This window comes from Diabrotica undecimpunctata, chromosome 5, assembly GCF_040954645.1.
Source record: "Diabrotica undecimpunctata isolate CICGRU chromosome 5, icDiaUnde3, whole genome shotgun sequence".
Lineage (NCBI taxonomy): Eukaryota > Metazoa > Arthropoda > Insecta > Coleoptera > Chrysomelidae > Diabrotica > Diabrotica undecimpunctata.
In genome coordinates, this window is record NC_092807.1 from 129966254 (window position 1) to 129994126 (window position 27873).

The following is a 27873-nucleotide window of genomic DNA, read 5'->3' on the forward strand; positions in this document are numbered from 1 at the left end:
ATCTTGCGGTGTCGCTGAGTCATTAAGTGCTGATTTTGGGGTTCAGCTGTACCCAGGGTAGTATTACCATTATATTTTTACATCGATCCGAAATTAATATTTCGGTAAGTAATTTGTTTTATTGATGAAGTTAGGGTTTTAAATGCGCTTTTTCTTAGATCATATACATGGATAATTAGGCTCGCAGACCATTAACCCAAAAAGAACTATATAAAATAATTGAGATTCTCTTAGATTTTGAGGCCGACGATCAAAATGATAGTTCTGAGGATGACCTAATAATAGACAATTATAGATCGGAACCTGGTATAGGTTCCAATAATGATTATAGTCCAGTGCCTGACGAAGATTTCGACGATGATTATCTACCGGAAGAGAACGGTATTCTGATGATAATTATGGTCCGGAGAATGACGAAGATTCCAACGATAATGATATGCAGCAGCATATGTCTGACTGGCTGCAAAGATTTAACAAGCCATGAAATTCCGTGCGAATCTCTCTCAACTACAAATAACGGAAGTGACATTGAATATGTGCAAATTGAGGAAGTGTCTACCAAACTACGTGAAAAAAATGGCTTCAAATGGAGTGAAAAACTCAACAAAAAGTCACGTTGGACCAGTCAAAGAAATCTAGTGATTCATTTATCTGAAAATAAAGGAGCTGCTCGACAAGTAACTAGTGGAATTTCAGGAAAAGGCTAATACAATAGGCCATCCTATGTGAGAGATACGAATCTAATGGAAATCAAAGCATTATGCGGACTTTATTACTACACAGGGGTTCTAAATATGAATTCGATAACATTGAAAGAACTTTTCAACAAACAAACAGGAATTACATTTTTTTGTGCTGTAATGAGTGAAGCTCGCTTTGCATTTCTTACAAATTGCCTCAGATGAACAGCTTATGAGTTTTCGAGGCAGATGTCCATTCAAAATGTATATACCCGCAAAACCCGAGAATACGGAATTAAAATGTTAGCATTATGTGATGCAAAAACTTTTTATCTTTTGAATGTCGAAGTGTATATCGGTAAAAATTCAACACCGATAGGTGTCGCTGTAGCTGAATACTACACTTGAGTCATAAGAAAACCAATTCATGGGACATATCGTAACCTTACAACAGATTATTGGTTTACCTCAATCCAAACAGCAAAGCAAAAAAGTTGTGTGATGATCATTCAGACATCATTCAGATCATTCAGACACATTACATTAGTTGGAACCATGAAGAAAAATAAAGCTGAATTCCCAGTAACGTTCATCGAAAAAAGTAACAAAAACCAAAATTCAGCTATGTTTCTTCTCTTCTTCTTCGTGATGTGCCTATCCGTTACAAATGTTGGCCATCATTATGGCAATCTTTATCTTATCTGCAGCAGCGCGGAAAAGCTGCACAGGTGTTGTATTGAACCAGATTCTGAGGTTCTTTAACCAAGATATTTTTCTTCTTCCTGCACCTTGTTTTCCAAATATTTTTCCTTGCAGAATGGCTTAAAGGAGAGAATATCTGGATTCATTTCGCATAATAGGTCCGAAGAAATATAACTTTAGAGATTTGATGGTGTTCAATACCTCTTGGTTCTTATTTATTCTTCTGAGGACTTCCTCATTTGTGTCTTGGTTAGTCCACGGGATCCTAAGTATTCTCCGATATAGCCACATCTCAAATGCTTCCAGTTTTCTGCATATTTTCGTTCAAGGTCCACGATTCAACACCATAAAAAAGGACAGAGAAGACGTAGCATTGCAGCATTCTTACTTTTGTATCAAGAGAGAGGTTGTGACTCTTGAAGAAGGCCCCCATCCGATTGTAGGCCGATCTAGCTTTTCCGATGCGTGCTCTAATCTCTTGGTTGTTGTTCCATTCTTCATTTATTATGATGCCCAGGTAGTTGTAGTGCGTCACTCTTTTTACAGGAGATTGGTTGACGTAGAGTTAACCATCTGTTATCCTTTTCTTGCCAATTATCATAATCTTTGTCTTCTTATCGTTTATATTTAGTCCATATTGTTGACTGTAATACGTGATTTTGTACATAAGAACTTTTAGGTCTTCTAAGTTGTCCACAAATACTATGGTGTCATCTGCATATCTGATGTTGTTTAGCCGGTAACCATTTAGTACAATACCTTTTTCAGTTTCGTGCAAAGCTTCAATAAATATTCTTTCAGAGTATAGATTAAAGATTAGAGGAGACAAAATACAACCTTGCCTCACTCCACGCATGATTTTCACATAGTCAGTGTGTTTACCTTCAACTCTGAGATTTGCAGTCTGATTCCAGTAAAGATTTCTAATTTTTTTCAGATCTTGGTTGTTAATTCCTACTTCCTTTAGTATTTGCATCATCTTGGCGTGCTGTACTCGATCAAACGCTTTCTCGTAATCAACCAGACATGCGTATACGTCGCAGTTGACGCCTCTGCATCCCTAGAATAAGACTTATACTGAGAACAAAGCCTCTCTATTACCAACAGTATTTGTAAACCCGAACTGGTTGGAGGAAATTTGACTTTCACACAACTTGTAGATTCTGTAATGAATTATTTTAGGTATAATTTTAGGAGATGACTCATAAGGCTTATAGTACGGTAATCTTCTACGGTATTCTTTGCATTTTTTGGCTCCTGGTTTTTTTGTAAGTGCGATAAACTCAGATTTCAGCCATCCTATGCTATGTTTGCTTATAGTAAAAACTTAACAGTGCTTTCGTATTGCCCTCGAAAAGCTTAGAAAAAAATTGTTGTCAAGTCATCCACCATGCATCCTGAATGAGGCAAACTATATTCTACAGTGCTTCCAGAAATAATTGATTTTTATAATCAAACCAAAATCGGAGTTGGTATATATAATATAATATATAATACCAAACAAAAGATCATTCATAAAAAAACTTAATACCGATCTAGTTAGTCCCTTAATGAGAGAACGGCTCGGAATCCAAACTTTATCAAAACAACTCCGAGCTGTCATAGAAAAAATTTGCATATCAAACCTGAAGTACCTAATATAGACCAAAGACAAACAAGACAGGAAATCGAGGATAACGGACAAGAAGTGCAATATATATATATATATATATATATATATATATATATATATATATATATATATATATATATATATATATGTCTGAACCATCAGTCAAAAGTGTGCCCAGATTGCATTAACTAAAACTAACAATTAATAATTATGTTTAATAATGTGAAACCATTGTATGCAACAACTTTGTACTTTTCTAAATATATTTAATTTTTTGCAAATACGTGTTTTAAATTTGGTTACACCTGTAACCCGGGTAGTAAAATATGTCAATTTTTGATGGGTAGTAATGCAGGGTGAAACATAAACTGATTGGGTTCAACGCATAATGGTATATAAAATGTCTCGTTATTAAGCGGTTCCGGCACTTCTTCCAAAGCGACCTTATCTGTTAATAAGTAATCTGCACAAAAGACGTTTAATACAACAAGAAGTTTTATAATCTGCAATTATAAAGAGTACTTTGCATCTAATGTAATATTTTCGGATAATTTTTAGATAAAAGCAACTTTATGTTTGAATGAAATAGTTGACCACCATTGCACAAGGTATTGGTCAAATCAGAATTATCATTTAATTTTTCATATATTGTAAATTAATTTTAGCCCATATAAGTTGAATGTTGGGATATTGGATGTTCGAGAATGTGGTAAATAGGATATAGGTAAATGTTTTATATAAAAATACTTAAATGATGACAGTATTTAAATGTACTTAATAACCAGAATATATCGGTACAATGAAATGAACAACTACCAAAAATGTTTGGTTTTAGTTGAATCAATTCTTCACTTTAACAAACAAACTAAAGATTTGTTATGCAATTTTTTTAAATCGATAGATTGAACTTGGATGATTCATAGAGAGGTCCCATTATTTTCCTGATACTCGTCCGTTAGATCATTATATTTAGGGTTATCTGAAATCACTTTAGATGACCAACATCATTGAAACAGTCATCAACAAATGTAAAGTAGTCCGTAAAGTATTCTTATAAAGAGTAACTTAGAATGTGCTACTAATCTTGCGTATTTGCAGAAGATAAATGGCAAGTATATTAAATAAAATAGATGATATTTTTTAAACAGAATAAAAAAATTAGTTATTTAGTAAATGCGAAGTGCTGTAATTTCTTGTTTTTCCTTAATATTATCCTTTTTAGCTCATTTCACATATCTCCAAAGTTTTATTTATCCTTTTCGTTTTAAAAATAATCACTTAGTTTCAGACTTTAGCCTAAGCCCCTCTCTCTTTCTCTCTCTATACATACTCGGAAACCTTTTTTGGATGGTGCTAGAAAGGTCACCAATGGAGACACTGCGTACGGCAGCCAGATGGTTGGTGGAGAGCTAGTCGTGGGTTTGAAACTAGCTTTTGGAACAGGGAATGGGTACAACGGACGAAATAAGTAGCGCCACTTAACTTTTTGGAGTTAAAGGGGAAAATTAAGAAACCCTTGAAACGAAAAGAGATCAGGAAAGATATTTAGGTTCTAAGACCAAATCCAAGGAACGATATCAACAGTTAATTATCAAATAAATCTTGTCAACACACTACATAAACAAATAATAAATATATTAGGTGGACTCCGTCCACGTACTTACCTACGAAATATAGTCAGCCTGATATTTCTTCTGGTCGAAGGTATAATAATAATTGGGTGTACTAAGCAACTATTCAGAGATATTATTATATCAGGAAACTTATTATCAGTCGAAAAATAAAATTCACTAATAAAACAAAACAATATATTCAACAACACAACTATATAGGCGGCTGTATGTAAACAAGTAAAAAAATGCACCATCAATTAATAAATGGTTGTATACATATAGAAATAAACAGTATTATGATTAAGAAATACCTCTACAGATGCAGTATAATAAAATCATACACAATTTAAATTATCAGCGAAGAGAGCCTGATAATATTTAAAAAAAAATCAACTAAAGCTGATAGAAATCTCCCTTCGCTGTTTATGGGCTTATCTAGAGATAACGGGTACAATAAATTAAAAAAAGGAATAGCAAATAAAACAAAGTTAATTAAGGTTAAATGCAAAAAAATACAAAAAGGTTACAAGAATTCTGTATAATAAAAATTAAACCAACCTTCACTTGGTTTTAAGTTAATTATCTGTCTCGCACTGGTGTTTAATGATTAACTGTTCTTACTGAGAATTAAATTGTTCGTAATAATTATTAGTGAAGAGTTCTTAATAGCTGATTGAAAGTTCGAATTAAAATAATAAATAATAAAATAATAAAAAATATTAAATGTTCTTTTAACTAAATTGCTAATTGGGTAGTTGACCTTAACTACAGTTGATGAAAAGGTTGACGCAGATCCGTCCAAAATTGGGTAATACAATTACATACCATATTATTCGCCCAGGTAATTGAAGGTAATATGATAACAATAACTTATAATGAAATCTTGATGACTGCTGCACTACTTCACTGAACTTTATTATACTTTACTAGTATCAAGCACTGAATTAAATTAAAATAATGGTACTTTATAACCATATTTAATCTAATATGGTATTAGATTAAGAAACTTAGTTTACGACAATGTTTACTAAATATATCAAAAAGAAACCGCCTGGAACCGGAGAAGATTAATCCAAGCCCTACCGTAAGGTATACTACTTCGGCGTCTTTTGATAAGTATGACCTATCGGTACGTGAGAATTCCGTGGTTAGGAAAGTCGGTAGGTTCCAATAAAACTTTCTAATGGTAAACAAGAGCACCCGCGTATATATTTGCAAATACGGCCATGGGCGTCTCAGCAACAGGGGTAAAGGGATTAAAAATTAAAAAGGAAAAGACGTGGTTGGTTTTATATATATATATATATATATATATATATATATATATATATATATATATATATATATATATATATATATATATATATATATATATATATATATATATATATGTATATATATATATATATATATATATATATATATATTTTAAACTTTAAATTAATTTCTTTAATTGACATTGGTTTTAGTCAAAATGTTGGCGGGCCTTTAAGGAATCAATGTTTATTAGAAGACTGTTATCAACGACTTGTATAATACTTATGGGTACTGTAAATATTTTGGACTCGGTAAGTAAAACTAGTTATAAATTTATTAATAACTAATTTAAAAGTCATAGTTTTTTCAAAACCTCAATAGTTTTGGAGTTATTCTTTACTGAATGTTCACAAATTACAAATCAAAAATGTTGTTTTTTAACGTTTTTTCGCGAATAAATTAAAAATTTTAGACATTATCGAGAAAAAAGTTTGGATATTAAATGATGCTTAAAATATTTCATATATTAGTCTATTATAAAAGAGATCTAGCAAGCAACGCCACTAGCCTGACAAGGATGACGAGTATTAGATTATTCTGACCAAATTTTGAAGATAATACTGTTATTATGAATTATTAAAGTAACCTTAACATTTTAGAAGAACAAAGAAGTGTATTTTTAATTATTGTATATAATGTATATATTACTAATACTATATATCGAATTATTCGCAATGGCTTTAAAAACTCTTACATCTATTACTCGTCATCCTTATCCAATCAGTGGCGTTACGCGATAGTTCACTTTTAGTTTATCTTTGACACCTCGCGTTTTTAAGAGTTAGGAACATGGTACATGGTCTTTACTGTATGTTTCGATTAAAATGTTGCGTACTTAAATATATTGGAATCTACCTCGTTTTAACAAACATGATTCTAAAATTTTAAGATTCGTATACATCCATAATATAGAAATGCAGTAAAAGGATCTGCGTTTTTGGATATTTAATGATAATCAGCAGTATAGTGACATACAACGCCACTTTAATCAAGGTTGGCGTTCCTATCCTAGCTCATTTCTTTATATTCTCAAATAACTTTAATTGAGTAGGTGTCCACATTAAGAGTTTTATTTTATTAACCAAACAATTAAGTAATTTCACCAAAATAATATAAAGCAATCATTTATTTATTTCTAATAATTGAACTTTAATATCAAGGTCTCTTATTAACTTGTTCAAAGAGTAAAATTGATTAGAAAATTTAAACTGCGACACAATCTTTAAAGGAAAGGATTTTTTTCAATAGAAGATAATTTAAATACATACTTCTCCCGCGATACCTACCAATGTATACATCATAATTTTTCTTTTAATGTAAAATTGTTTTCGTACATATATAGTTACAGTTTTTTTATAAACAATATTTTTTAAGAATACTTTAACCAACGTCAGTTTTTTATTTATTTTAGGTCTCTTGTGTTCAATTCACAAAGCAGACGGAAAACTGTTCGACGATTTTAGATATAGATACTTCGTGTATGTATCCATCATACTTTAGCTACTTTACCGTACTTATTCTAATTGCAGCATCATTGCCAGCATGTTTATCGTACATGTGGAAAAGTTTTTTAATGTTTCTCATAGCAGCTGCACAATGTCTTGTTAATATTTTTGTTCTTAGCTCAGCTATAGATTGCGAAGAACGAATGAAGCTGTGGATGAGGTAAATAATAATATTAAGATATAATACGATAATATATTCTTCACTCTTTTATTACTGTGATGACATATATGTCCTGCCGAATTTCAAAAAGTCGGCTGGTATCTGTTTGTTACAAAAGCACATATTATTTGAACGCATCAATATTGTTAGATATTTCTTATTCATTACCTATTATTATCGTGTTCATAAGCTAGAATTGTCATTAAGTAAAACACATGCATTCGTATCCCAACAAAAAATATAATTTTAGTAAAGAAAAAGTGTCTGTACTGTTCTTTAATAAATTATATGTATACCTAATTTGGTTGCCAATTGAAACAGGTACGTGATAAGGTACTATTTATTTCCAATACAGTTTTCGTCGATTTTATCATAATTTCTAAATTATACTCTATTGTCGTATTAGTAGTTTACATCGGGCCGTATTTATCCCATTCGTATTTTTTTTCCTTATATGACGCATCAACCACGCAGGGTTATTAGCGTGTATGGATTGTGATACAGAGTTAGAACTTAACAATAGAATATTAACTATAGCAATACATAAATAGAAGTAAACCTAGATCTATACACAGTAAAATATTAGATTGTTGATATCAGCTTGCAGTCTTTGAGAAAGGCGAAAATATTTTTAGTATTACTGTCTTTTCCAAGAGCACTGTTTAATGTTGATGGTATGTTATACATTTTGCGTTGCACATCGTACTTGGGGCACTGCAATAAACAATGTTTTACCGTTAAGACACTTTCACACATGTCACACACAGGTTTATCAGTACGTTTTAGTAGGTAGTCGTGTGTTAACCGAGTATGGCCAATTCGGAGGCGAGTGAAGGTTACTTGTTGTCTTCTATTGTTAAATTTTGGGAATTTTTTATAATTCTTATCAACTTCGTACAGCTTGGTTGGGGAGTTCTTCGATGTATCCTGCCATATTGAATTAATCCTTTCTTTAAAGAATGCTTTCAGATCGGTGTGAAAAACTTTCGTATTCTCTTCTGCGTTTGGGTTAGTAGGTGCATTTTTTGCTATTTTATCTACAACCTCGTTTCCTTCGATTCCAGTACGTGACGGTACCCATATAAAATTAACTTTAATCTTCATATTTTCTGCATGTTTTAGTTCCTTTTTTAATGAGAAGGAGTAGTGGATGATTACAGTAGACCTGGTTTAATGCCATTATTGAGCTGAGAGAATCTGTAATAATTATATTTCTCTTATTATTTTTGTTAACTATCAGAACTAGTGCTTTTAGTATCGCATATAGTTCAACTGAGAACGTTGTTGTATATGAAGGTAATTTGTAAGCTTCTGTATAATCTGATGAGTAGATTGCTGCCCCAGTTTCGTCTTCGTTTTTGAAGGCATCGGTGTAAACTTTGAAACAGTTACCATATTTGCTTAATATTTTTAGAAATTCTTGATTAATTTGACTTGCTGGCGTTTCTGATTTGTTTAGGCGCAATAAGCTGGTGTCAGTAGAGAGAAATCGAATTGTCCAAGGAGGAGGGGTTTGAATCGAGGAGATATCGTACTAGGTCTTGTAGGTGTCTGGAAAATGGATACCCATTGTTAACAAGTAGGTATGTAGGCGGTAATAGAAAGGGTGATCAGTTCGATTTGAAGTTTGGAAACAACTTTTGAAGCAGTCAGCGAATACGTTGTGTATAACAGGGTTATCTTGATTAGACGATACTGCTGCGGCATAAGAAAGACTTAGATATTGCCTTCTAAATGCTAGTGGAATCTCTCCAGTTTCCCAGTATAGAGTTTGTATTGAACTTGTGTAGTGTGCTCCTAATGAAATTCGGAGGCCTGTATTTTAAATAACATCTATTGTTTTTAAGTACGATTTTTTGGAGGAGTTGTAAACAATTGAGCCGTAGTCCAGTTTAAAGCGTACTAAAGCCTTGTAGATATGTAGTAATATAGAAGAGTCGGCTCCCCATTTTTTGTTTGCGAGTGATTGTAATAAATTTATTCCAGGCTGACATGTCTTTTTTAAATTTTCTAAATGTTTCTTTCAAGTTAGTTTTTGGTCAAAGATCATACCAAGAAATCTAACTTCGTCTACATATTTAAGCTGTTCTCCATTTGAATATAAGTTCTTAGGTTCTATTTGGTGACTTTTCGTAAAACATACTGCTTTGGTTTTGAGGGTATTGAACTGAAGACCACTTGTGAATGACCATTCTTCAATTTGATTTATGGCTTTTTGGACATGGTTATGGATAGTTGTTAGGTTCTTTTCTCTACAAAGTATAACTAAATCATCTGCATATAGCCTAGCTTTTACAGGATAGTGCTAAGGTTCGAGCCCTGTGGTATACCGTTTTCTTGATTTTTTGTTGAGGAATATACGCCGTCTACTCTGACCTGAAATTGTCTATTTTTTAATAAGTTTGATATGTATTTGAGTATATTACCTCTTATTTTCCATTCGCTGAGCGTTTTCAAAATTAAATATTTCCATACTGAATCTTAGGCTTTACTAATGTCGAAAAATATTCCAATACAGTGTTGGTTGATTGCGAAAGCCTCATGTATTTCCGATTCTACATCAATAAGGTTGTCTACAGTAGAACGACGTTTTCGGAAGCCACTTTGTTCTGGTATAATTAGTTTCTTTGATTCCAGATACCATATGAGTCTGTTATTTATTATTTTCTCTAGCATTTTGCACGTACTACAAGCAAGAGATATTGGCCTATATGTTTCGGGATCTGATTTTGATTTACTTTGTTTAGGAATAGGAAGTATTATTGAATTTCTCCAGGATTCTGGAAATACATTTTTCGAGAAAATTAGGTTGAACATGCTGAGTAAGTATTCTTTAGATGGGTAGGTGAAGTTTTTTAGAAAAATAGTGGGTATATTATCTGGCCGAGGGCACGAGTTCTTACAGTTTTTCATTACCGTTTCTAATTCATCCATCGATATTGGAAAGTTTATTTCGCTGTTATTTTGATCTTCATAGTCTATGGTAGATTTTTCTTCATTTATTTTGTTCTTTAAGAAATTTGGTGAATAGTATGCATCGCTTGAGTTTTTTTCATAACCTAATGCCAGTATATTTGATATTTGCTTTTGAGATTTATATATTACATTATTTTGCTTTAACAGATTTATCGACTTGTGTGATTTTGTACCAGATATTCTTTTTACTTTTTTCCATACAGTTGTCATTAGAGTAGAACTGTCAATTGTTGAAACGTATATTATCCAAGATTCGCGCTTTGCTTTTTTGATAGTATATCTGGTTATAGCTCGTAGTCGTTTGAATTCTAAAGAGTTTTGTTCATTTTTCTGTCGTTTGAATTTATTAAACTCTTTTTTGGATTGTTGAATTGCTTGTTGCATTCTTGGTTCCACCAAGGAACTGGATGGAATTTGATGAATATGAAAACGACATAAGAGTCTTCTACAAAAAATACAGTCGCCTTCCGGCTTTATATTTAATTCTGATTTTAATTAGAATTTTATTTTGTCTGATGTCTTTGTATTAGAAGTTTATGATTCGTAATTCTCGTAAATTTTACTTTTGAGTTTTGCATCTGAGAAATATATAATTGATTTACGCACAATGAGTACAAAATCCTTTTAAGCCTATGTCAATCATTCCGACTAATAATGGGCATTATCACTGGAGGTCAATGTGATCCTTTGTTATACTAAACTATTTACTCATTCTGCAGTTACTTGAATGTTATGCATGTACCATCGTTAACGAATTTAGGAAGTTAAAATGTCCTAATCCAGTGATAAATAACCGATTTAGCCTTAAACTTGTCACGATAAAATGGCTGCGACGAAGTATTACCTTGGCGAGTTTCCAACGCGAATAAACGGAGAAATGCCTTTGGCGACATTGAAGTATACTTTCGTATCTTTTGATTTTTAATTTGGTTGTAGTAACAATCATTCTTAATGTCGCAATATAATTAATAAATTTGACCTTTATAACTCAACTGAAACTTTTATTAATTTTTATATTTTCTTAGATTATCTGTAATGGACTTCGTCAAATACAATATAATGTAATTATAAATTGAATAAATTTTAACATATTGTTGCATATGATAATCTTGCGTTTGCATTTTACAAATATATTGCAGATTTAATAAACCGGTGATATAACATAATTAAAAAAAAGGGGGAAGGGTGGGCATAGTGGCCACTGCAGGCATAGTGATCTACTGCAGCGACGGGCCCGTCAACTCTTCCATTTAAACGTCATCTTAGATGTGTTAAAGGTGTAAGCTGTTCTGATGATTTGTTTAGAAGTTATTAAAAATTTTCGTGTTTTTTAACATCATAATATAAGGTAACTGTATTTAATTAATTATTACAACCAAAATTTCATTCATAATACAGGCAAATGATAGTAACTTCCTAAAAGAGGTATATTTAGGCTTAAAAACGATGTGTCTGTGTAACGCCTTGCTCGATTCGTTTAGCCTGTAGTGTGGCATTTATTTAATGGCGGCGAAGAGGGCAAAGTAGCCACGTCTGTGACCACTATGCTCGACATAAAGTAAAATATATTTTCATTGAAAAATAATAGTATTGTATGTTGTTTACAAATCTATTGAACATTTCAAACAGCATAATAGCGTGTGTTTTATTTGAACCTTACGGATTAAAGTCTGGTTTAGGGGTTTTCACCTGCAACAAATCTATTTTAGCAAGTAATGTAGACTAATATTTATATTCCAAGATCACTTAGTGTACTATGTATTTACATGATACAATAAATTAACAATACTGTATACGATTATTGTACCTTTATTTAAGGTGAAAACGCCGTGTTACTTTCATATTATAATTCTATTTAACATAATAGTAAAAACGTAGCAAAAGTAATAGTAATACTAAAAACGTTTTTTTTAATGTAGCGATAGTGTCAAAATAACAGAGGAAGAGTCATTAGCAGTCATGGGACCCCATAGCGATGCAAAGAGCAATCTAAAACTTACAATGTGCCTAGAAACACACTAAAATGTCGCGTACTAAATAAAAATCGAGACACCACTGACAATAAAAAAGTATTAATACCATTTCGAGTCTTTTCAACGAAGAACAAGAACAGCAGTTGGTAAATTATCTCTTGGAGATGGAGGTACGTTTTTTTGGAATTACTGTAGCTGATTTGCGCAGCCTTGCTTACCAACTGGCTGAACAGAATAGCATCCCTCATTGCTTCAATAAAGAAACGAAATTAGCAAGAAAATATTGGGTAACTGAGTTCAAAAAGCGCCATCGTGAACTTGTGTTAAGAAAACCTGAGGCAACTTTAGCAGCAAGGGCGCAAGCATTTAACAAAACGAATGTAACCAAGTTTTTTGACATTCTCCTCATAGAGTTTACAATGTTGATGAAACTGTACTTATGACTCTCCAGTCTTCAAAGGTTTTCAAGACGGACGCTCCACCTGGAACAGCTTTTGTTTGTCGTCCTTCAGAGTGGATGCAAACTGAGATTTCTACACAATGGTTTTACCATTTATTGAAGTTTGCGAAGCCATTCGAAGACGACCCAGTTTCGCTCACGCTTGATGGACATTCCACTCATACAAAAAATTTAGATTTCATTGAAAGGGCTAGAGAAAATCACAACTGTAGATTTCATTCCCCCCACTGTAGTCATAAGCTGCAGCCGCTCGATGTTTCTTTCATGGGACCCTTAAAAACTTATTATGTCCAAGCGATCAAAAGATTCTTGCGTAATAATCCTGGTAGATTAGTGACACATATCAAGTATCTAAACTTTTTGAAAAAACATTTCCATTTGCAGCTACTCCAACTATTGCGGTAAAGGGGTTTGAAAAATGTGGCAGAGTTCCTATAAACAGACAGAAGTTTACTGATGTGGATTTTGCTGCAGCCATGACCACAGAAATTTCCGTGCAAGATTCTATCCCTCTTCAATAAGCTGAAAATCAAGAACTGGGTGTTGAATACTAAGAGGAAACTTCTGCTGTAATGCCAGGGAAAGATTTGGCAGATTTGCAACAAAATATTCTTCGACGTCAAGAGACACCACTTGCAAGTAAAGAGAACCCGCGTTCTGGAGAGATAGATTTTCGACCTGCAACCTCTACATTCAATGTCTATGTTTTTCAATGACTACAGACAATATGTCACTGTAGGATCTAGAGATCCAAACTCTACATTCGTTCTAATCTCTAAAGACTCGCCAAAACCAAGTACTTCAACATTCAAGCCCAGTCCACTGTCTACAAATAAGCGAAAAAAAGAAACAGCTGCAGTTTTGACCTCAAGCCATTTCAAGATGGAACCAGTAGGCGCAAAAGCAAAACTGAAAAAAAGAAAGCAGAGTAACAAGATAAATGAAGGAAGCAAAGAAAAATTTAAAGAAAAGCAGTAAACGAAATTAAAATCAGCGAGGCGTGCTTTATTGAATGACTCGAAGAGTGACGTGAGTGATACTGATTAGCTTTTCTGCGAGGACTTATATCCCAAGTCAAGGGAAAATAAAGGATGGATAAAGTGTTCGGACTGTTTACGATGGGCACATGAACCTTTTGCTGGGTGTGAAGAAGAAGACATTGACTTTATTTGTGACGTTTGTAGATAAACTCGGTGTAAAACTTTCTTTTTTTACGATGGCAATAATGTTTTTATTTTAAAAATACACTTTCATTTAGTATACAAATTCAGTTTAAATTTTGTATTTTGCATTGAGCAAAGTGGACACCTCATGGCCAGTTTGCCCCACCCCACATGTCAAAGTGGCCATTTGGTGGGGTAAAAAATATGTATCTAAAAAATTTACCGAGATAAAGTGAAAATTAAAATTGCCTTATGTATCAAGTATATAGGATATCGTACGTTAATATATAGTGTATTTCTTATTTATTTTCTTCAAGAAAAAAAAAATGTTCCTTAGCATGGCCACTTTGCCCACTCTTTCCCTATTATAAGCAGTAGTTTGGTGCTAACGAAAAATTTAATGTAATACTAAGGTTAACATTAAATACAATCTGACGAATGGATCGCTAAAAAATGCTAATAAAAATGATAGTATATTAAATTTATTTAAAGTTTAAGTTTATTAATTTAATTTAAAGTTTATTATTAAAATTTACTTTTTACAAATATATATTTAATAGTAATTATAGAACTCTCATTTTTAACTTTAACAATCTTTAACTCTCTTTTTTATAATTTCCAAATAAAAAATGTTGTGAGATACTTACGATTATATCTAGATCAGAAACTGTTATGGAAATATTGTATCCATCAAATAACAAAAAAGTCTGAAAATGCTATTAACATACTGAGAGCCTTTTGTTATACAAAATGGGGGGCTGACCCAAATATCGCCTTGTTATTTTATAGAACCATGATAAGATCAATCCTGGATTATGGTAGTCATTTGTATGGATCAGCGGCACAAATTCATTTATACAAAATAAAAACCCAAAAAATCAAGAGTCTAAAAATATGTCTTGGATATCTCAAGTCAACCCCAATAAATATTATGGAAGCAGAAGCTATAGAACCACCGTTACAACTAAGAAGGCAACTAATTAGTAACAAGTTTCTATCCATGAACTGTCAATTTCAGTACTCATACAATCTTATTGGCTAAGAAAGAAAACTCCGCTAATTTGTGAAAGTTATACCACTCTTTCCCAATTCAGGTCGGTACTGTACACATCAAAAACCCAACCAATATTTTCAGAACATCCGCATATCTTTTTTCTAAAAAAATTAAGACGTTTCAAATTGACAAAAACGACCACTTCCTCGAAACGGTCAATCAACGATGGCCTGACTATTATCAGATTTACACCGATGGATCAAAAAAAAATCGTACAGGTTCCACTTTTTACGACCACACCTCAAAATATCATGAAGAGTTCAGATTATCAGATGAGGCAACGATATATACAGCAAAAATGTTTGCAATAAGTCAAGCTCTAAAATATATACTTAGGACATATAGACTCAAAAGTGTCATATTTACGGATTGTAGAGGTGTCATAGAGAGACTAAAAAATATAAGTGTGGCCAAGAACTTAAGTCATCTAGAAGTAGAAATACTACAGACCAATCACGAAATACTTAGCTCGCAACGGGAGGTGCTAATAGTTTGGATCAAAGGGCATTCGGGTATACAAGGAAACGAAATTGCTAATAAGTTTGCAAAATCCGCTTCAGACTTACACAGAGATTCTATTAACCAGTGTATTCCATACATAGATTTGAATTTCACACTTTAACTAAAGTTTAACTTAGGACTGAATGGCAAGAACTATATGACAGCAAACAAATAGGATTAAATTATAAATCATGTCAAGTCCAAATCCCCATCATAAGATGGTTCCACGACCAAAACAACAGGAACTTTATTATTACCTTAAACAGAATAAGAGCAAGTCATGCAATGTCACTAAGCTATAAATGTAAAATTGGTTTAATTGATGATTCCTCATGTTTATGTGGTGAACTTGGAGACTTAACACACATTCTACTTGGTTGTTCATTAAATAGTCAATGCACAGATAAATTCTATAATGAAGTTGTTAATAACAAAAAAAAAAACAAAAACAAATAGAAAATAAAAGTTAAAAAAAACATACACTGCTCACACTTAACTTTTACGCTACTAATACTTTAAGCATTGTTATTGTGAATAAGGATAAGTTTTCTTTAAATTTCTGTAAAGTTTTTTTCCTTTTTTGTTCATTTTTTTTTAATTATTATAGTTAGAGAAAAAATCGTCTGGCTAATTGGTCTTTACCAAAGCCATCTAATTAATTAAAAAAAAAACTCTCTTTTTTAATAACTGAATATAAACTAATGACAAATACATAAATGAATATAAATCGGAATGACAACTACATAATATAATCAACAAATCAACGTCAACATACCAACAACTGTCATAGACTACTTCAAACAAATTAAAACGTCTCAATTTTAATTATTATATTATGAGAAGTGAAAAATCTTGTATGTGCCACTCGTGTTACCAGATGATTACTTCCATCAAGCAACATCCATCCCTCGGGTCAGAGACCCTTTGACTATATTATATTGCTCTTTGAGTGAAATCATCTTAATAACACCCTTGGTGCATAAATAACTATTTCCGTCAACCGTCTATTTATGATCAATTTTAACACCCTCCAAATCATTGATTAATGACCCCTATTAATGAATGATTTTCTATTAATGAACGATTTTATTATAGGCAACACAACATACATTGCTTGCATAAATTAATTAAACGCTCTGTGATTGGCAGTGACCTGTGGTGTAGGCAACCAAACATAAGACTATTTATATTCCCACTAAAAAATTAATTTAAAATAAAGTAGCCGCTGTTAGCACTATCTGTCATTGTATGTCATTATTTACTTTTTTGTTTAAAATTCTGTGTATTTGAAAAATCAAAGGATGGATATTGACGAAGAGTTTAATTTAACTCCACCAGAATTTAACTTCTTCTATCACAGAATATACAGAGGTCCAAGAAGACCTTAATATAAATTTGTCAAAATGCCATATAGCAGATAATCATTTATCAATATCTTCCTTTAATTTCAGTAATTGCATCATTTCGAATATTAATGTTTACTATAAAAAAATCGGTTGCCTGTAAAGTCGGTTTTACGGGCGAAGATTTTACGTGACAACGTCTTTTTCTCAGTAGAATATTTATTGATATGAATATTATTAAATTGCACAATAGGAACAAGGAATTGAATGAAAATAAGAATTGCACAAATTTTAACTATCGAAATATATTTTGTTTACTAAAACATTGTACATGTAAACTTAAACTTAACTAATTTCTATTTGAGTGATTTTGTTGAGGATAGGACGATGATAGGAGAAATATGAAATGAAAGGAAGTGTTTCTGCTGTAATGTGTCTTGAACGCCAAGAACGCTCGAGAAAGACAGAGACCAGTGATGTTCCGTGGAGCTTATCCAATATCGGGAGATGCCTTCGGCAAAATTCGGTAGAATTCGGTAGATCATATGCAATGACGTAAATTATATATATATATACATATATATATATATATATATATATATATATATATATATATATATATATATATATATATATATATATATATATATATATATATATATATTATAATACAGTGCGTCCAATTAAGTGAACACCATAATGGAATTGTTTTTTAGTTTTATGACCTAAAACCTAAATTATCATCAATTAAATTTTTTGAGCCATATACACAAGGTTTGTCAAAAAATATGAACATAAAATTCATATTTTTTGATAAACTGCCTATATTACTAAAAAAATTTAATATCTGATGATTGTATTCTAAGTTTTAGATCATTCAGAACTTTTTAGAAAGAATAACTTTTTTCCATAAAACTAAAAATAGAAAAGTTTCCCATTATGGTGGCGACTTAATGGTTCAAAAGTTAAAGACCTTAAATAATTATGCTGAACTAATTATTAGAAATAACCATAATTCATCGAATTTTGTTTAATAAATAAAGAATCAAATTATTGGGACCAAATGCTCACATCAGCTATTATGATACAAATAAGGTTTAATAATATTTTGAGAAATAGTTATAGGTCATAATATTTACAGAAAGTTAAAACGTTCTGGTTCAAATAGATGTAACAACCATTATCTGCTAATGGATTAAGTCGGCAGTCAAAGAAAACCGACAGCACACACACCGTCATTTAGCTAATAATTTATCACTTGATACTTGAGATTCTTTGAGAATTGAAGAGACGTGTGTGAATGATTATGATTACGGAATGATGTTTATACAATATGTTATTATTAGGTATAAAATTACGAACTTGAATCTCGGGGTATTTCGCTTTCTTTGCATCTTTGCAAATATATTTTTAAACACTATAGGGAAGTATCAAATGAATTTTAATACAAACGTATTAAAAATACCAAGTATTAGGTTACACTGAAAAGTTTTTTGATGGTAACAGAAATAAAAAGATAAATTGTATTATCCGAATTTATTTTCAAGTCATTGTGATATTTGTTTTAAAATTAAGTAGATTCAAGGGGCAGTTCGGTAGATCGGTAGATAGGAATCAAATTCGGTAGATCTACCGAAAAATCGGTAGACGGAACAACACTGACAGAGACACAAGCACGGAAGCACGCACCGATTCAACGCGCCTAATTCTCTAGTGCTGCGCACGCAGCGGACCGATCATGTTTGAGTGGGAGAGAGACGCAAGGCATTCGCCGGTCCGGCGGGCCTCTCTCTCGTTCGGTGACTCACTGTAACAGACGTGAGCGGGCGTTACACTTTTTCATGAATGACTCCGAGCCACAACCTAATTTAAGACGTTGTCACGTCAATAAAACTACTACTAAGGAAACTTTGAATAAAGTCAATGAAAGTTGAAAAAATTGTTATTTATCGTTAAGTAAATAAATATTGAAACTAAGATATCTTAATTTCTGAAAAGTACGGTCGACGGAAAATTTTTTAACGAACTCGTGAATTAAAATGGCGATTAACAATCTCGAACATTAACGCGCTCGCTTCGCTCACGCGTTAAAATATCTCAATTGTTAATCGCCCTTATTAATACACTCTTTGGTTAAATAAATATTAGATCATACTAGTTCGTTATTGTGTTTTTATTGCTTAGTTACCAATTACATAATAGTATACTTTATGTCCCGTACAGGCATAAAGACAAAAAAAATTTGATAAGTTCTTAATAACATTTAAGTATTATTAAAGTTACAAAATATGGAATTAAATTATTATAACTACATAACATTATTTAGTAGAATTCACATAAAACTGGCAATTCTGGGAAGATCCAGTGATAGATTTAATATTTTCACTTTTTAGGTTTGACAGCCGTAGATGTTTATTTATGATCATATATGACATCATTACCCTAACGAGAGTATTTTTCACTTTACTATAATAAATTTTCTGAATTTTAAAAAATATTTGGATTGAATATGATAACAAACTAGTATGACATAAAAATTTGTATGCACTTTGGGCATTAACAGATGTGTATATCCTCGGGCGACTTAGAAACACTCGTCCAGAGGCCCCTCATGTTTGTAAGATAGTAGCCCTTGGGCATAAACAACTACTTTATGCCCTTGGTACATAAATAACTATTATATTTGTAAATATTTTTTTGTTTAATTTTCTTTTATTTTAGCTTGATTCAAGGAAAATATACATTGTCCGCTCTGCTTCTGACAGCTACGTTAGCTTTGGCGTTCCTGGCGAGGCACGTAGGTATCAAAAAAGACGATATTTCATTTATTTATGCTACAATTTATATACAATACATATAAAATATGTTTTAAAATATTTTATGCTAGTAACAAGTTAAGATTTATAAATCAGCTTTAACTTTTGTTAAGACGAAAATTTCTAGAAATACTGTTCTCTTCAGCTTAAGAAAAGATAAGTTTATTAATATTTTGGATGGCGTCATTAAATGGCGATTTTCATCAAAGGTCAAGTAGGGGATATTAAGCCACTTCAGCGCACTATAAACTTTGCCCTTTGCGGCTTAAATCGCACGCGCATCCGTTTCGCGCCTTGGCGACCGCTTAGTGAACGTAGACGCTATTGCTTCACACATGTCTATTATTTTGCAAAATATGATTATCGGTGTCAAACATTCAATTTTGGGGGCTACTGCATTTGATTTTTTAAATTATTAAAAAAAGGGCAACACGGATACGGCCGCATTTCCCATCTCAAATCCCATAAGAAATTACTGAGGTTCATTCTGCTCATTTTTTAAACGTTTTGTGGTGGGGTAGAATAGTTCGTCGAATTATGACGTATGATACATAACTGGAAAGGTGGGGTGACCATAGAATCTATATTATTCTAGTTCCCAATGTATGAACCTTGGACTGATGGAGGTTGAATCAATCTTCACCTGTTGCTGGCTATTCTGCCACAACATTAAATTTTTAAAAAATGCCTTGCTGTTCTGTCACATTTTGACCTCAAGGTCACTATCTTTTCCCGTTCGGCGTGGTACCTAAATTTCTGGTCGCATTTCACCGACAGCGACTGAGAAGCTTAAGAGTGGTAACTTTATTATATAATTTTTTTAAATATCTATAATTCAATTTTAATAATGTTACCTAAAGTTAAAATCAAATTTAAATAATAATATACTGTTGGAAGTGTATCATATAATCTTTTTGATTCTCTGTAAATTAATGTTTTTTACTTAAGTTTTTTCACATATTTTTTATACACATGTACCATTACCACATGTCTTTTGCTGTGCTAAGTTGAGTTAATTTATAAACTGTATTCAGTTCAATTAATTGTCTATACAACATAATATTTAATGTCCATTATCATAAGCTTCTTTACACATTTTATATCTTTGACTGCTACATATCTTTTTAAGGTAACACACTTATAATAACTTTTTCATGGATGTTTGGTTTTTCATACTGTTCTTTTTAGATGAACTGATGATGCTTCTTGATTAAGAAGCGAAACGTCTTCACAAATTGATGAAGTAGCCACCTTCTTTTTATTTCTCCACTTTGACCGAAAAACCCACCACTTTTCGAGTGTTCGTTAGTTTATATATATATATATATATATATATATATATATATATATATATATATATATATATATATATATATATATATATATATATATATATATATATATATATATATATATATATATATATATATATATATATATATAAATATATATATGTATGTGTGTGTGTGTGGGGGGGTGTGTGTATATAAAGTAAGAGAAAACTTAATGTCAGGTCAAAAGTTATATTTACTTGGTTTATATCCAAGAAGTTTATCTAATATTTTAAAAATTTAATGCGGGACTGTAGACGGCAATTGACTGGATCTCAGAATTAGAAGTAATTCATAACTGTTTGTATGAAAAAATAAAATTCTGGCTTTTATTATTTCCTTATTCAATTATATTTTTAGTGTATTTTAATTTGATTGATTGCTTAATCATTTATAATATGAATAAAAAATAAACGACAAAAAGTTAATGAATTTCAAAACAACAACAAATTCCTCCCCGGCGGGGAATTCATCTCCGGTCACCCGTCTGACAGGCGGACATATGTACTTACCACTGCACTGCCTGTTATGATAGAATAACATTTAAATCGTGGTAAACTAAAAGTTTTTTTGTTTAAGAACATTCCACACAGTATTAGAAAAATCTTAAAAAAAGATGAATAAAATCGATAAAGTCGTTCTTAAGTTATGGCGTGACATACGGAAATCATAATTTATTTTTATATAATAGATGGAAATTTACAATAACTATTATACGCTTGTTTAGTATTATAATTAATAAAAATTAATTTTGTTTTTAGATGGAGAAGGTGTCTAGAGTATTGTTTCTTTGGAGATGTGAAGTAGAAGAACAAAGAGATTGTGCGGAAGATATGAGACGACGAAACGAAGCATTAGTGTATAATATACTACCTCCCCATGTAGCTGCTCATTTTATGGGAAACAGAAAGAGGCAACATGACGAATTATATTCCCAAAGTTACGCAGAAGTTGGAGTTTTATTTGCTTCGATGCCAAATTTTTCAGGTACCTAACATAATAAAATTTAATTAAAAAATAGTAACACTAGTTGTATTCTTATTGTTTTATTTCCAAAAATTTAAGAATTTTTTTGACCACCCAAAACCGTGATTCCAGCTTAAAAGTTTGTAATGTGACCAGACATGATCATGTTTACTCACCAGTTTACTTCCACTTTTTAACTGTCTGATCTGTACCCTACAAAAATTAATAAACACGCATTTTCTTTGTTAGATTTTTATTCTGAAGAAACAGTCAACAATCAAGGATTAGAGTGCCTAAGGTTTTTAAATGAGGTGATATCTGATTTTGATGCGGTAAGTTTTTTATACTTATATAACAAATTTTTTTTAGAGTTTCATAAAAGGTTTTTTCAAGCAGAAAAGACAAAATTAAAAGTAATGCCTCAGTTGTAATAAATATTTATGTCTTTTGTAGCTTTTGGAGTTACCCCAGTTTCAAGATGTTATAAAAATTAAGACAATAGGATCTACATATATGGCTGCTAGTGGCCTAAACCCATCTAGACAAATGAAGGTAAAATTGTAAATCTTTATTTTCATCATTTTCTTTATTTTGTTTATATTTATTTAGCTTGCTCTCAATACTTTTGATTTACAAAAAGTCAACAAAAAATGCTCCGTTCACTTTAAAAACAGACTACTCACTCATAACTAAACACAAAATATCTTGAATTAACTTTTATCAGAATTGCTGCTATTAAAGAACACCCTCAAAGAACGGTAGCAAAACTAAAAATGTGAAATAATATAATCCAAAAGCTATGTGGCACCACATGGGGTTCCTCAACCTCCGCACTTAGATTATCCGCTCTCGGTATACTCAGCAGCTCAATAGGAAACGCACGAACATTGTTGACCCTCAATTGAACTATAGGAGATGAAGATCAGGAGTAGCAGACGTTATTGAAAGGATAACAACACTAAAGTCGAACTGGGCAGGTCATGTAGCAAGATCAGTTAATGACCGGTGAATAAAAAGAATTTTGGAATGGAGACTCCGAATACAAGCTAACAGAAATAGAGGTCGACCCCCAACGAGATGGACAGATGTAATAAAAAGAGTGACTACAAATTGGATTCAGATGGCGCAAAATAGGACTAAGTGGAAAAGCATGCGAGAGGCCTATGTTCAGCTGTAGATGTTAGACGCTAGTTGATGATGATCATATCGCACACCCAGTTCAATAGTGCCACAAGTGCAAAATACAATATTTTCGAGAGATGAGCAAAACGTTCTGTAGCAGACGAGTTATACCTTGTAAATAATTTATTTTTAGAATGACTGGCTTCAAAATTACAATTTAGTTAGCAAATTATAAAGTTATTCGCTGGATCTTATTAAAATTTATTAAAAATAAAATGTTAATTGTATTTTGATATTTATGGCGATATTGCATTGTGAAGAAAGTCATGTATAAAACGATACCTAGGAGATACGGCGGCAACATAATAAAAAAATCAACTAGTTCTTACAAAAAATATTTTTATTATTATTACAAGTGTGTACAAACATTTTTTTAATTACTATTAACCAAGTCCTTACAAAAATTGTGATGAACTGGTATTATTAAGTTTTTATTGCACAGTTCCAACAGGTGTTGCTTGGTTTTTGCGGATATGGTTGGTGGCTTTATGTACACCTTTTTTAAATCGATTACTGCTTCCACAGTTGCTAAGCACCCCCTTGTCGATGCTTTAAAATGGACCTCTTCGGTCTCATCGGCATTATAATCTGTTTTATAGAAGAAAGATCCAGAATTGCTTTTGACAACTTTAATGACTTGGATATCATTCCAGACTACCTTTTCACCTTTTGTATTCTTTATAAAATTTCCTCCAATTTTTGAATTGAGATCTTTAAAGTCATAGTGTCAATAGTCATAGTCAAGTCTTCTGTTGACAATTCCTTTACATTGTAAGGATTTCCCTCTTTTTTGCAGACCTTATGATGACAGGCCATTGTGCAGGAACATAAATGGGACCTGTTTTAAGTATTTTCTTCTTTTGCCTCTCAATAGTTGAGTTCAGGGCGTCTCCTTCATTTTGGGTATGTGCCACTGTTAAAAATGTATGTGTTAATTTGATTTAATTGATTGATTTAATATTAATTTTTGCAATTGCATAGAGATACATGGTAACTATAAATTTATTTTTATTTTGCCCAACACAATTGTCGCTATAAAATATAACGTCTTTATCATTACAATAAGTTGAAACATAATCAAACAGACACATGGCTATTTCGTTTGAGCCGCGGTTAGCGATAGCCTCGTGCCAAAAGTAACAGTAACCACTCTTTTGTATCATCTGAAAAATTGTAAAGTATAAGCAGTTCAGGCAGCATTTATAGTAGAAGCTTGAAACATCTTCACAAGGTGTAGAGGAAGGATCGCCGGCAAATCAAAACAAGCTAACAATACTTGAGAATCATATTTTGCTCTTGCTACATCTTTTGCTTTTGCTTCTCTGCTTCTAATTTTATTATGAATATTTTTATTATAAGTTTGATCAAGAGTAGCTTGCTGTTCAGCAGAAGAATTTTTATATGACTCACAAATCCAGTAACCCTTTCTCGTTTCATAAAATTTCCTCTCTTATCCTTTTCTACAGATCCTTTACCATCTGATTTTCTCCAAGTTGTTCTAATAAATTTGGCACCAATGTCCAAGGTATTCATGAAAAACTTTTTGCAGACTTTAACTTTTTTACCGTGTATTGTTAAAAAATATACTAAATTCATACCGCGGTTACTACCTTCAACTGTTCTTCTGTGTTTAGTAACCAACTTTTCCAAATGGGAAGAAACAAATTGTCCTTGAAGAGCGTTGTCTATCCATGAGCATTGCTGAATTTTTGGCTGCATTTTGTACGACATTTTTCTCCACATGCAGGTTTTAAAGTCTTCCCACGTTTTTCTTTGTTGCCTTCTCTAATATAAGGTAGTCCAGAGTGAACTCTCAGTTTCTTAATATTTCTTTTCCATTTACTTGGTTTCCGCAATTTTTTTCGAGAATTGTCAATTTCAGTTACCGTATCTGTTATCTCAATGCGTGCATTCCTGTCAACAACTTCATTATCTTCCGTTATTTCGGTATCAGAATCTGCTACGATATTTTCATTTCCATTTTTATTTTCACTATCAGTGCTTAAAGAAGTATCAGGTGAGTAGTTACTGTCTGCCACAGAGTCATCGGAATTGAAATTTCACTCTTGAATTTGACACTGAAACAAAAAGTTATGGTTAATTTGAAAAGTTGCCGTTGGATGTTAACATTATTTATAATTATAGACAGAGCGATATTTTGATCCAACATAAAAAAATAAATCATCCTGTTTCTATTGGTCTCTCATTTCTAATCAATTGAAAAGAAAATCTGCGGTGCTTTTTGCCTAATTCCATACATACCTAATGCATACATACGTACATTAATATTTAATACAGTTCTGTAATTATATTTTAAGCAATGTTAAAAATTGTACTTTGATATTAGTTCACAAACTCCAATAAAAAATAAAATTTTGAAAAGTGTATTATTAGAAAATACACCTGCTCTATATAATCATCTTGGCGAGGGCCTGTATGTAGCTTTTCTTGATGTTCAAATGTATTTGCCGTATGATTTGATTGCACGGGTAACGCAACCGGAGTAAGCTAAAAAATTGCATACATTAAGTAAAACCTCACTGTGATTTTTGTTGAAATACAAACCTCCGTCAACACAAAGGGTATGTCATTCATAACCTCAGAACATCTGAATTGTCTCTCAGATTCTCATCATCTTTAATTTGCAAAGCTAGTCCAAGCATTTTTCTTGCCCTTGACATCGTGTTTGATAATAAAGTTAACAATAATATCACTATACACTGTTTTCAGACCTTTAATAAAAAAATAAAAACGTGGATACCGCGTGCATAAATAATTGAGAACTGATAAAATCGTATCACTAACCTAACAATGTCTGCAGTTGTGGCCGTATTAAATTACATCGGTTGTATTGTGGTGGAGTGTATTATCGCCACACCTCCTAGTTATGGCCATATTGCATTTCAAAACCCTACAGTGTAATACCGAAGTATCTTACTTTATACTTATTCAAGACAATATTTCAGTTAAGGCTGTATTGCATTAGATGGGGTATTATATAGGCAACCTTTTTAAAGCCTAACTCAAAACTAGAATTTTTTGCAGTTGTGGCACTAGATGTACGATATATATATATAATTGAATTTTATAAACGTTTATTTGTTTACATATTTTATTTAATTTACAGCCTGAAGATCCGATTCATGTTCGCTGGGCGCATTTAGCAATCTTGGTAGAGTTTGCTTTGGAACTGAAAAAAGCCCTGCAGAGCATTAACGAACAATCATTTAACCATTTTGTATTAAAATTAGGAATTAATCATGGGCCTATTACTGCAGGTGTAATTGGAGCGAGAAAACCTCATTATGATATATGGGGTAACACCGTAAACGTAGCTTCGCGAATGGAAAGCACGGGCAAAGCTGGATGTATACAGGTAAAAATTTACGCAAATTATTTTATGTATATTTTGTAATTAAGTTTGTAAGTATGGATGTACTTTATTAGGTGTTGATAGCGCTAATGGTAGTAATTTAGGTAAATATTTATTAATTTCGTTTGCCGAAAATGATCTAAAAGCCTTTTTTGGAATCTATGATACTAGCAGAAAAAGTTTTTTTTCACGATAAGATAACTTTTACGAAATTTTTATTTTGTTAAATGTTTTGTTTGACTAACCATAGGACACTGATTCATAATATGATCTGAAGCAATTTCGTGCTTTGTGGACTGCGTAGCTCTTTGTAGCCAACTGTATGAGTCCCACTTTACTCTTACGTTTTGAAGAGCGTTGTTTTTTTTTAATCCTTGAGATCTTGAGATTTCTTTAGCGAAATTAGGTAAAAACTTTCAATCTTATCATGTTCCTTTTGCCTCATTTCTGACACATTAGCACCTATTCCTTGTTCCTTAAATTCTTCCTGCATAGATTTAATAATATTATGTACACACCAGGAGCTGCTTTTATTATAATTTTCTTCGTTATTTCTTGTTTAAAGGTGTACGTATAGAAGCATTTCTTTTGTTTTATTAGCTCCTTTTTGAGCTTATTATAGTCCTGGCTAGTTTGCGTAAATATTCTAGTACCTGCACGTTCTGCAGGTGCTATCTCGAAATAACTGTGTTTAAGCTTTCTCTAATGTCTATCAGTATCAGTAGATCAGTATACTGTCCTATTTGAGCAAATAGGACTATTGGTGGGATTGTTTCTCTACTGGTTACTTTTGCTTTTTGGTGCTAACGTTTTCCGTCTATGAAGTCTAAGGTGAATAGGGCATGTAATGCGGATTGAACGAAATGACCAAGCTAGAAAAACGCTCCTTGATAGACCCATTGGTCAGAGAAGAAGAGAAACACTGGCCCATATTAAGGTTCCGTAATAAACGTCAATAAATCGTAAATCGTAATAAATCGTAAATAAATGTTAAATACATGAGAAATATGGGAATACGTGCTTGGCAGGAGAAGGGGAGGGTTAGAGACGGCTGAAGAAAAACGTATTTCTACCCTTATACGTATTTCCTTCGCTTGATCCCAATTTGAGTTAACTGTTGTTCCCAAGTAGATGTACGAATCCACG

General features: G+C 32.1%; 1 protein-coding gene across 1 annotated transcript in view; it reads left to right on the plus strand.

Annotated features, from left to right (window-relative positions):
- Nucleotides 1-27873, plus strand: part of Ac3 (Adenylate cyclase 3) — a 399292-nt gene that overhangs the window by 367078 nt on the left and 4341 nt on the right. The window contains exons 13-19 of the mRNA XM_072532716.1: nucleotides 6077-6175; nucleotides 7336-7589; nucleotides 19781-19856; nucleotides 21968-22193; nucleotides 22422-22504; nucleotides 22626-22724; nucleotides 26482-26730. Of these exons, the coding sequence (XP_072388817.1) occupies nucleotides 6077-6175; nucleotides 7336-7589; nucleotides 19781-19856; nucleotides 21968-22193; nucleotides 22422-22504; nucleotides 22626-22724; nucleotides 26482-26730 (1086 nt within the window). The remainder of the gene's footprint in view (nucleotides 1-6076; nucleotides 6176-7335; nucleotides 7590-19780; nucleotides 19857-21967; nucleotides 22194-22421; nucleotides 22505-22625; nucleotides 22725-26481; nucleotides 26731-27873) is intronic.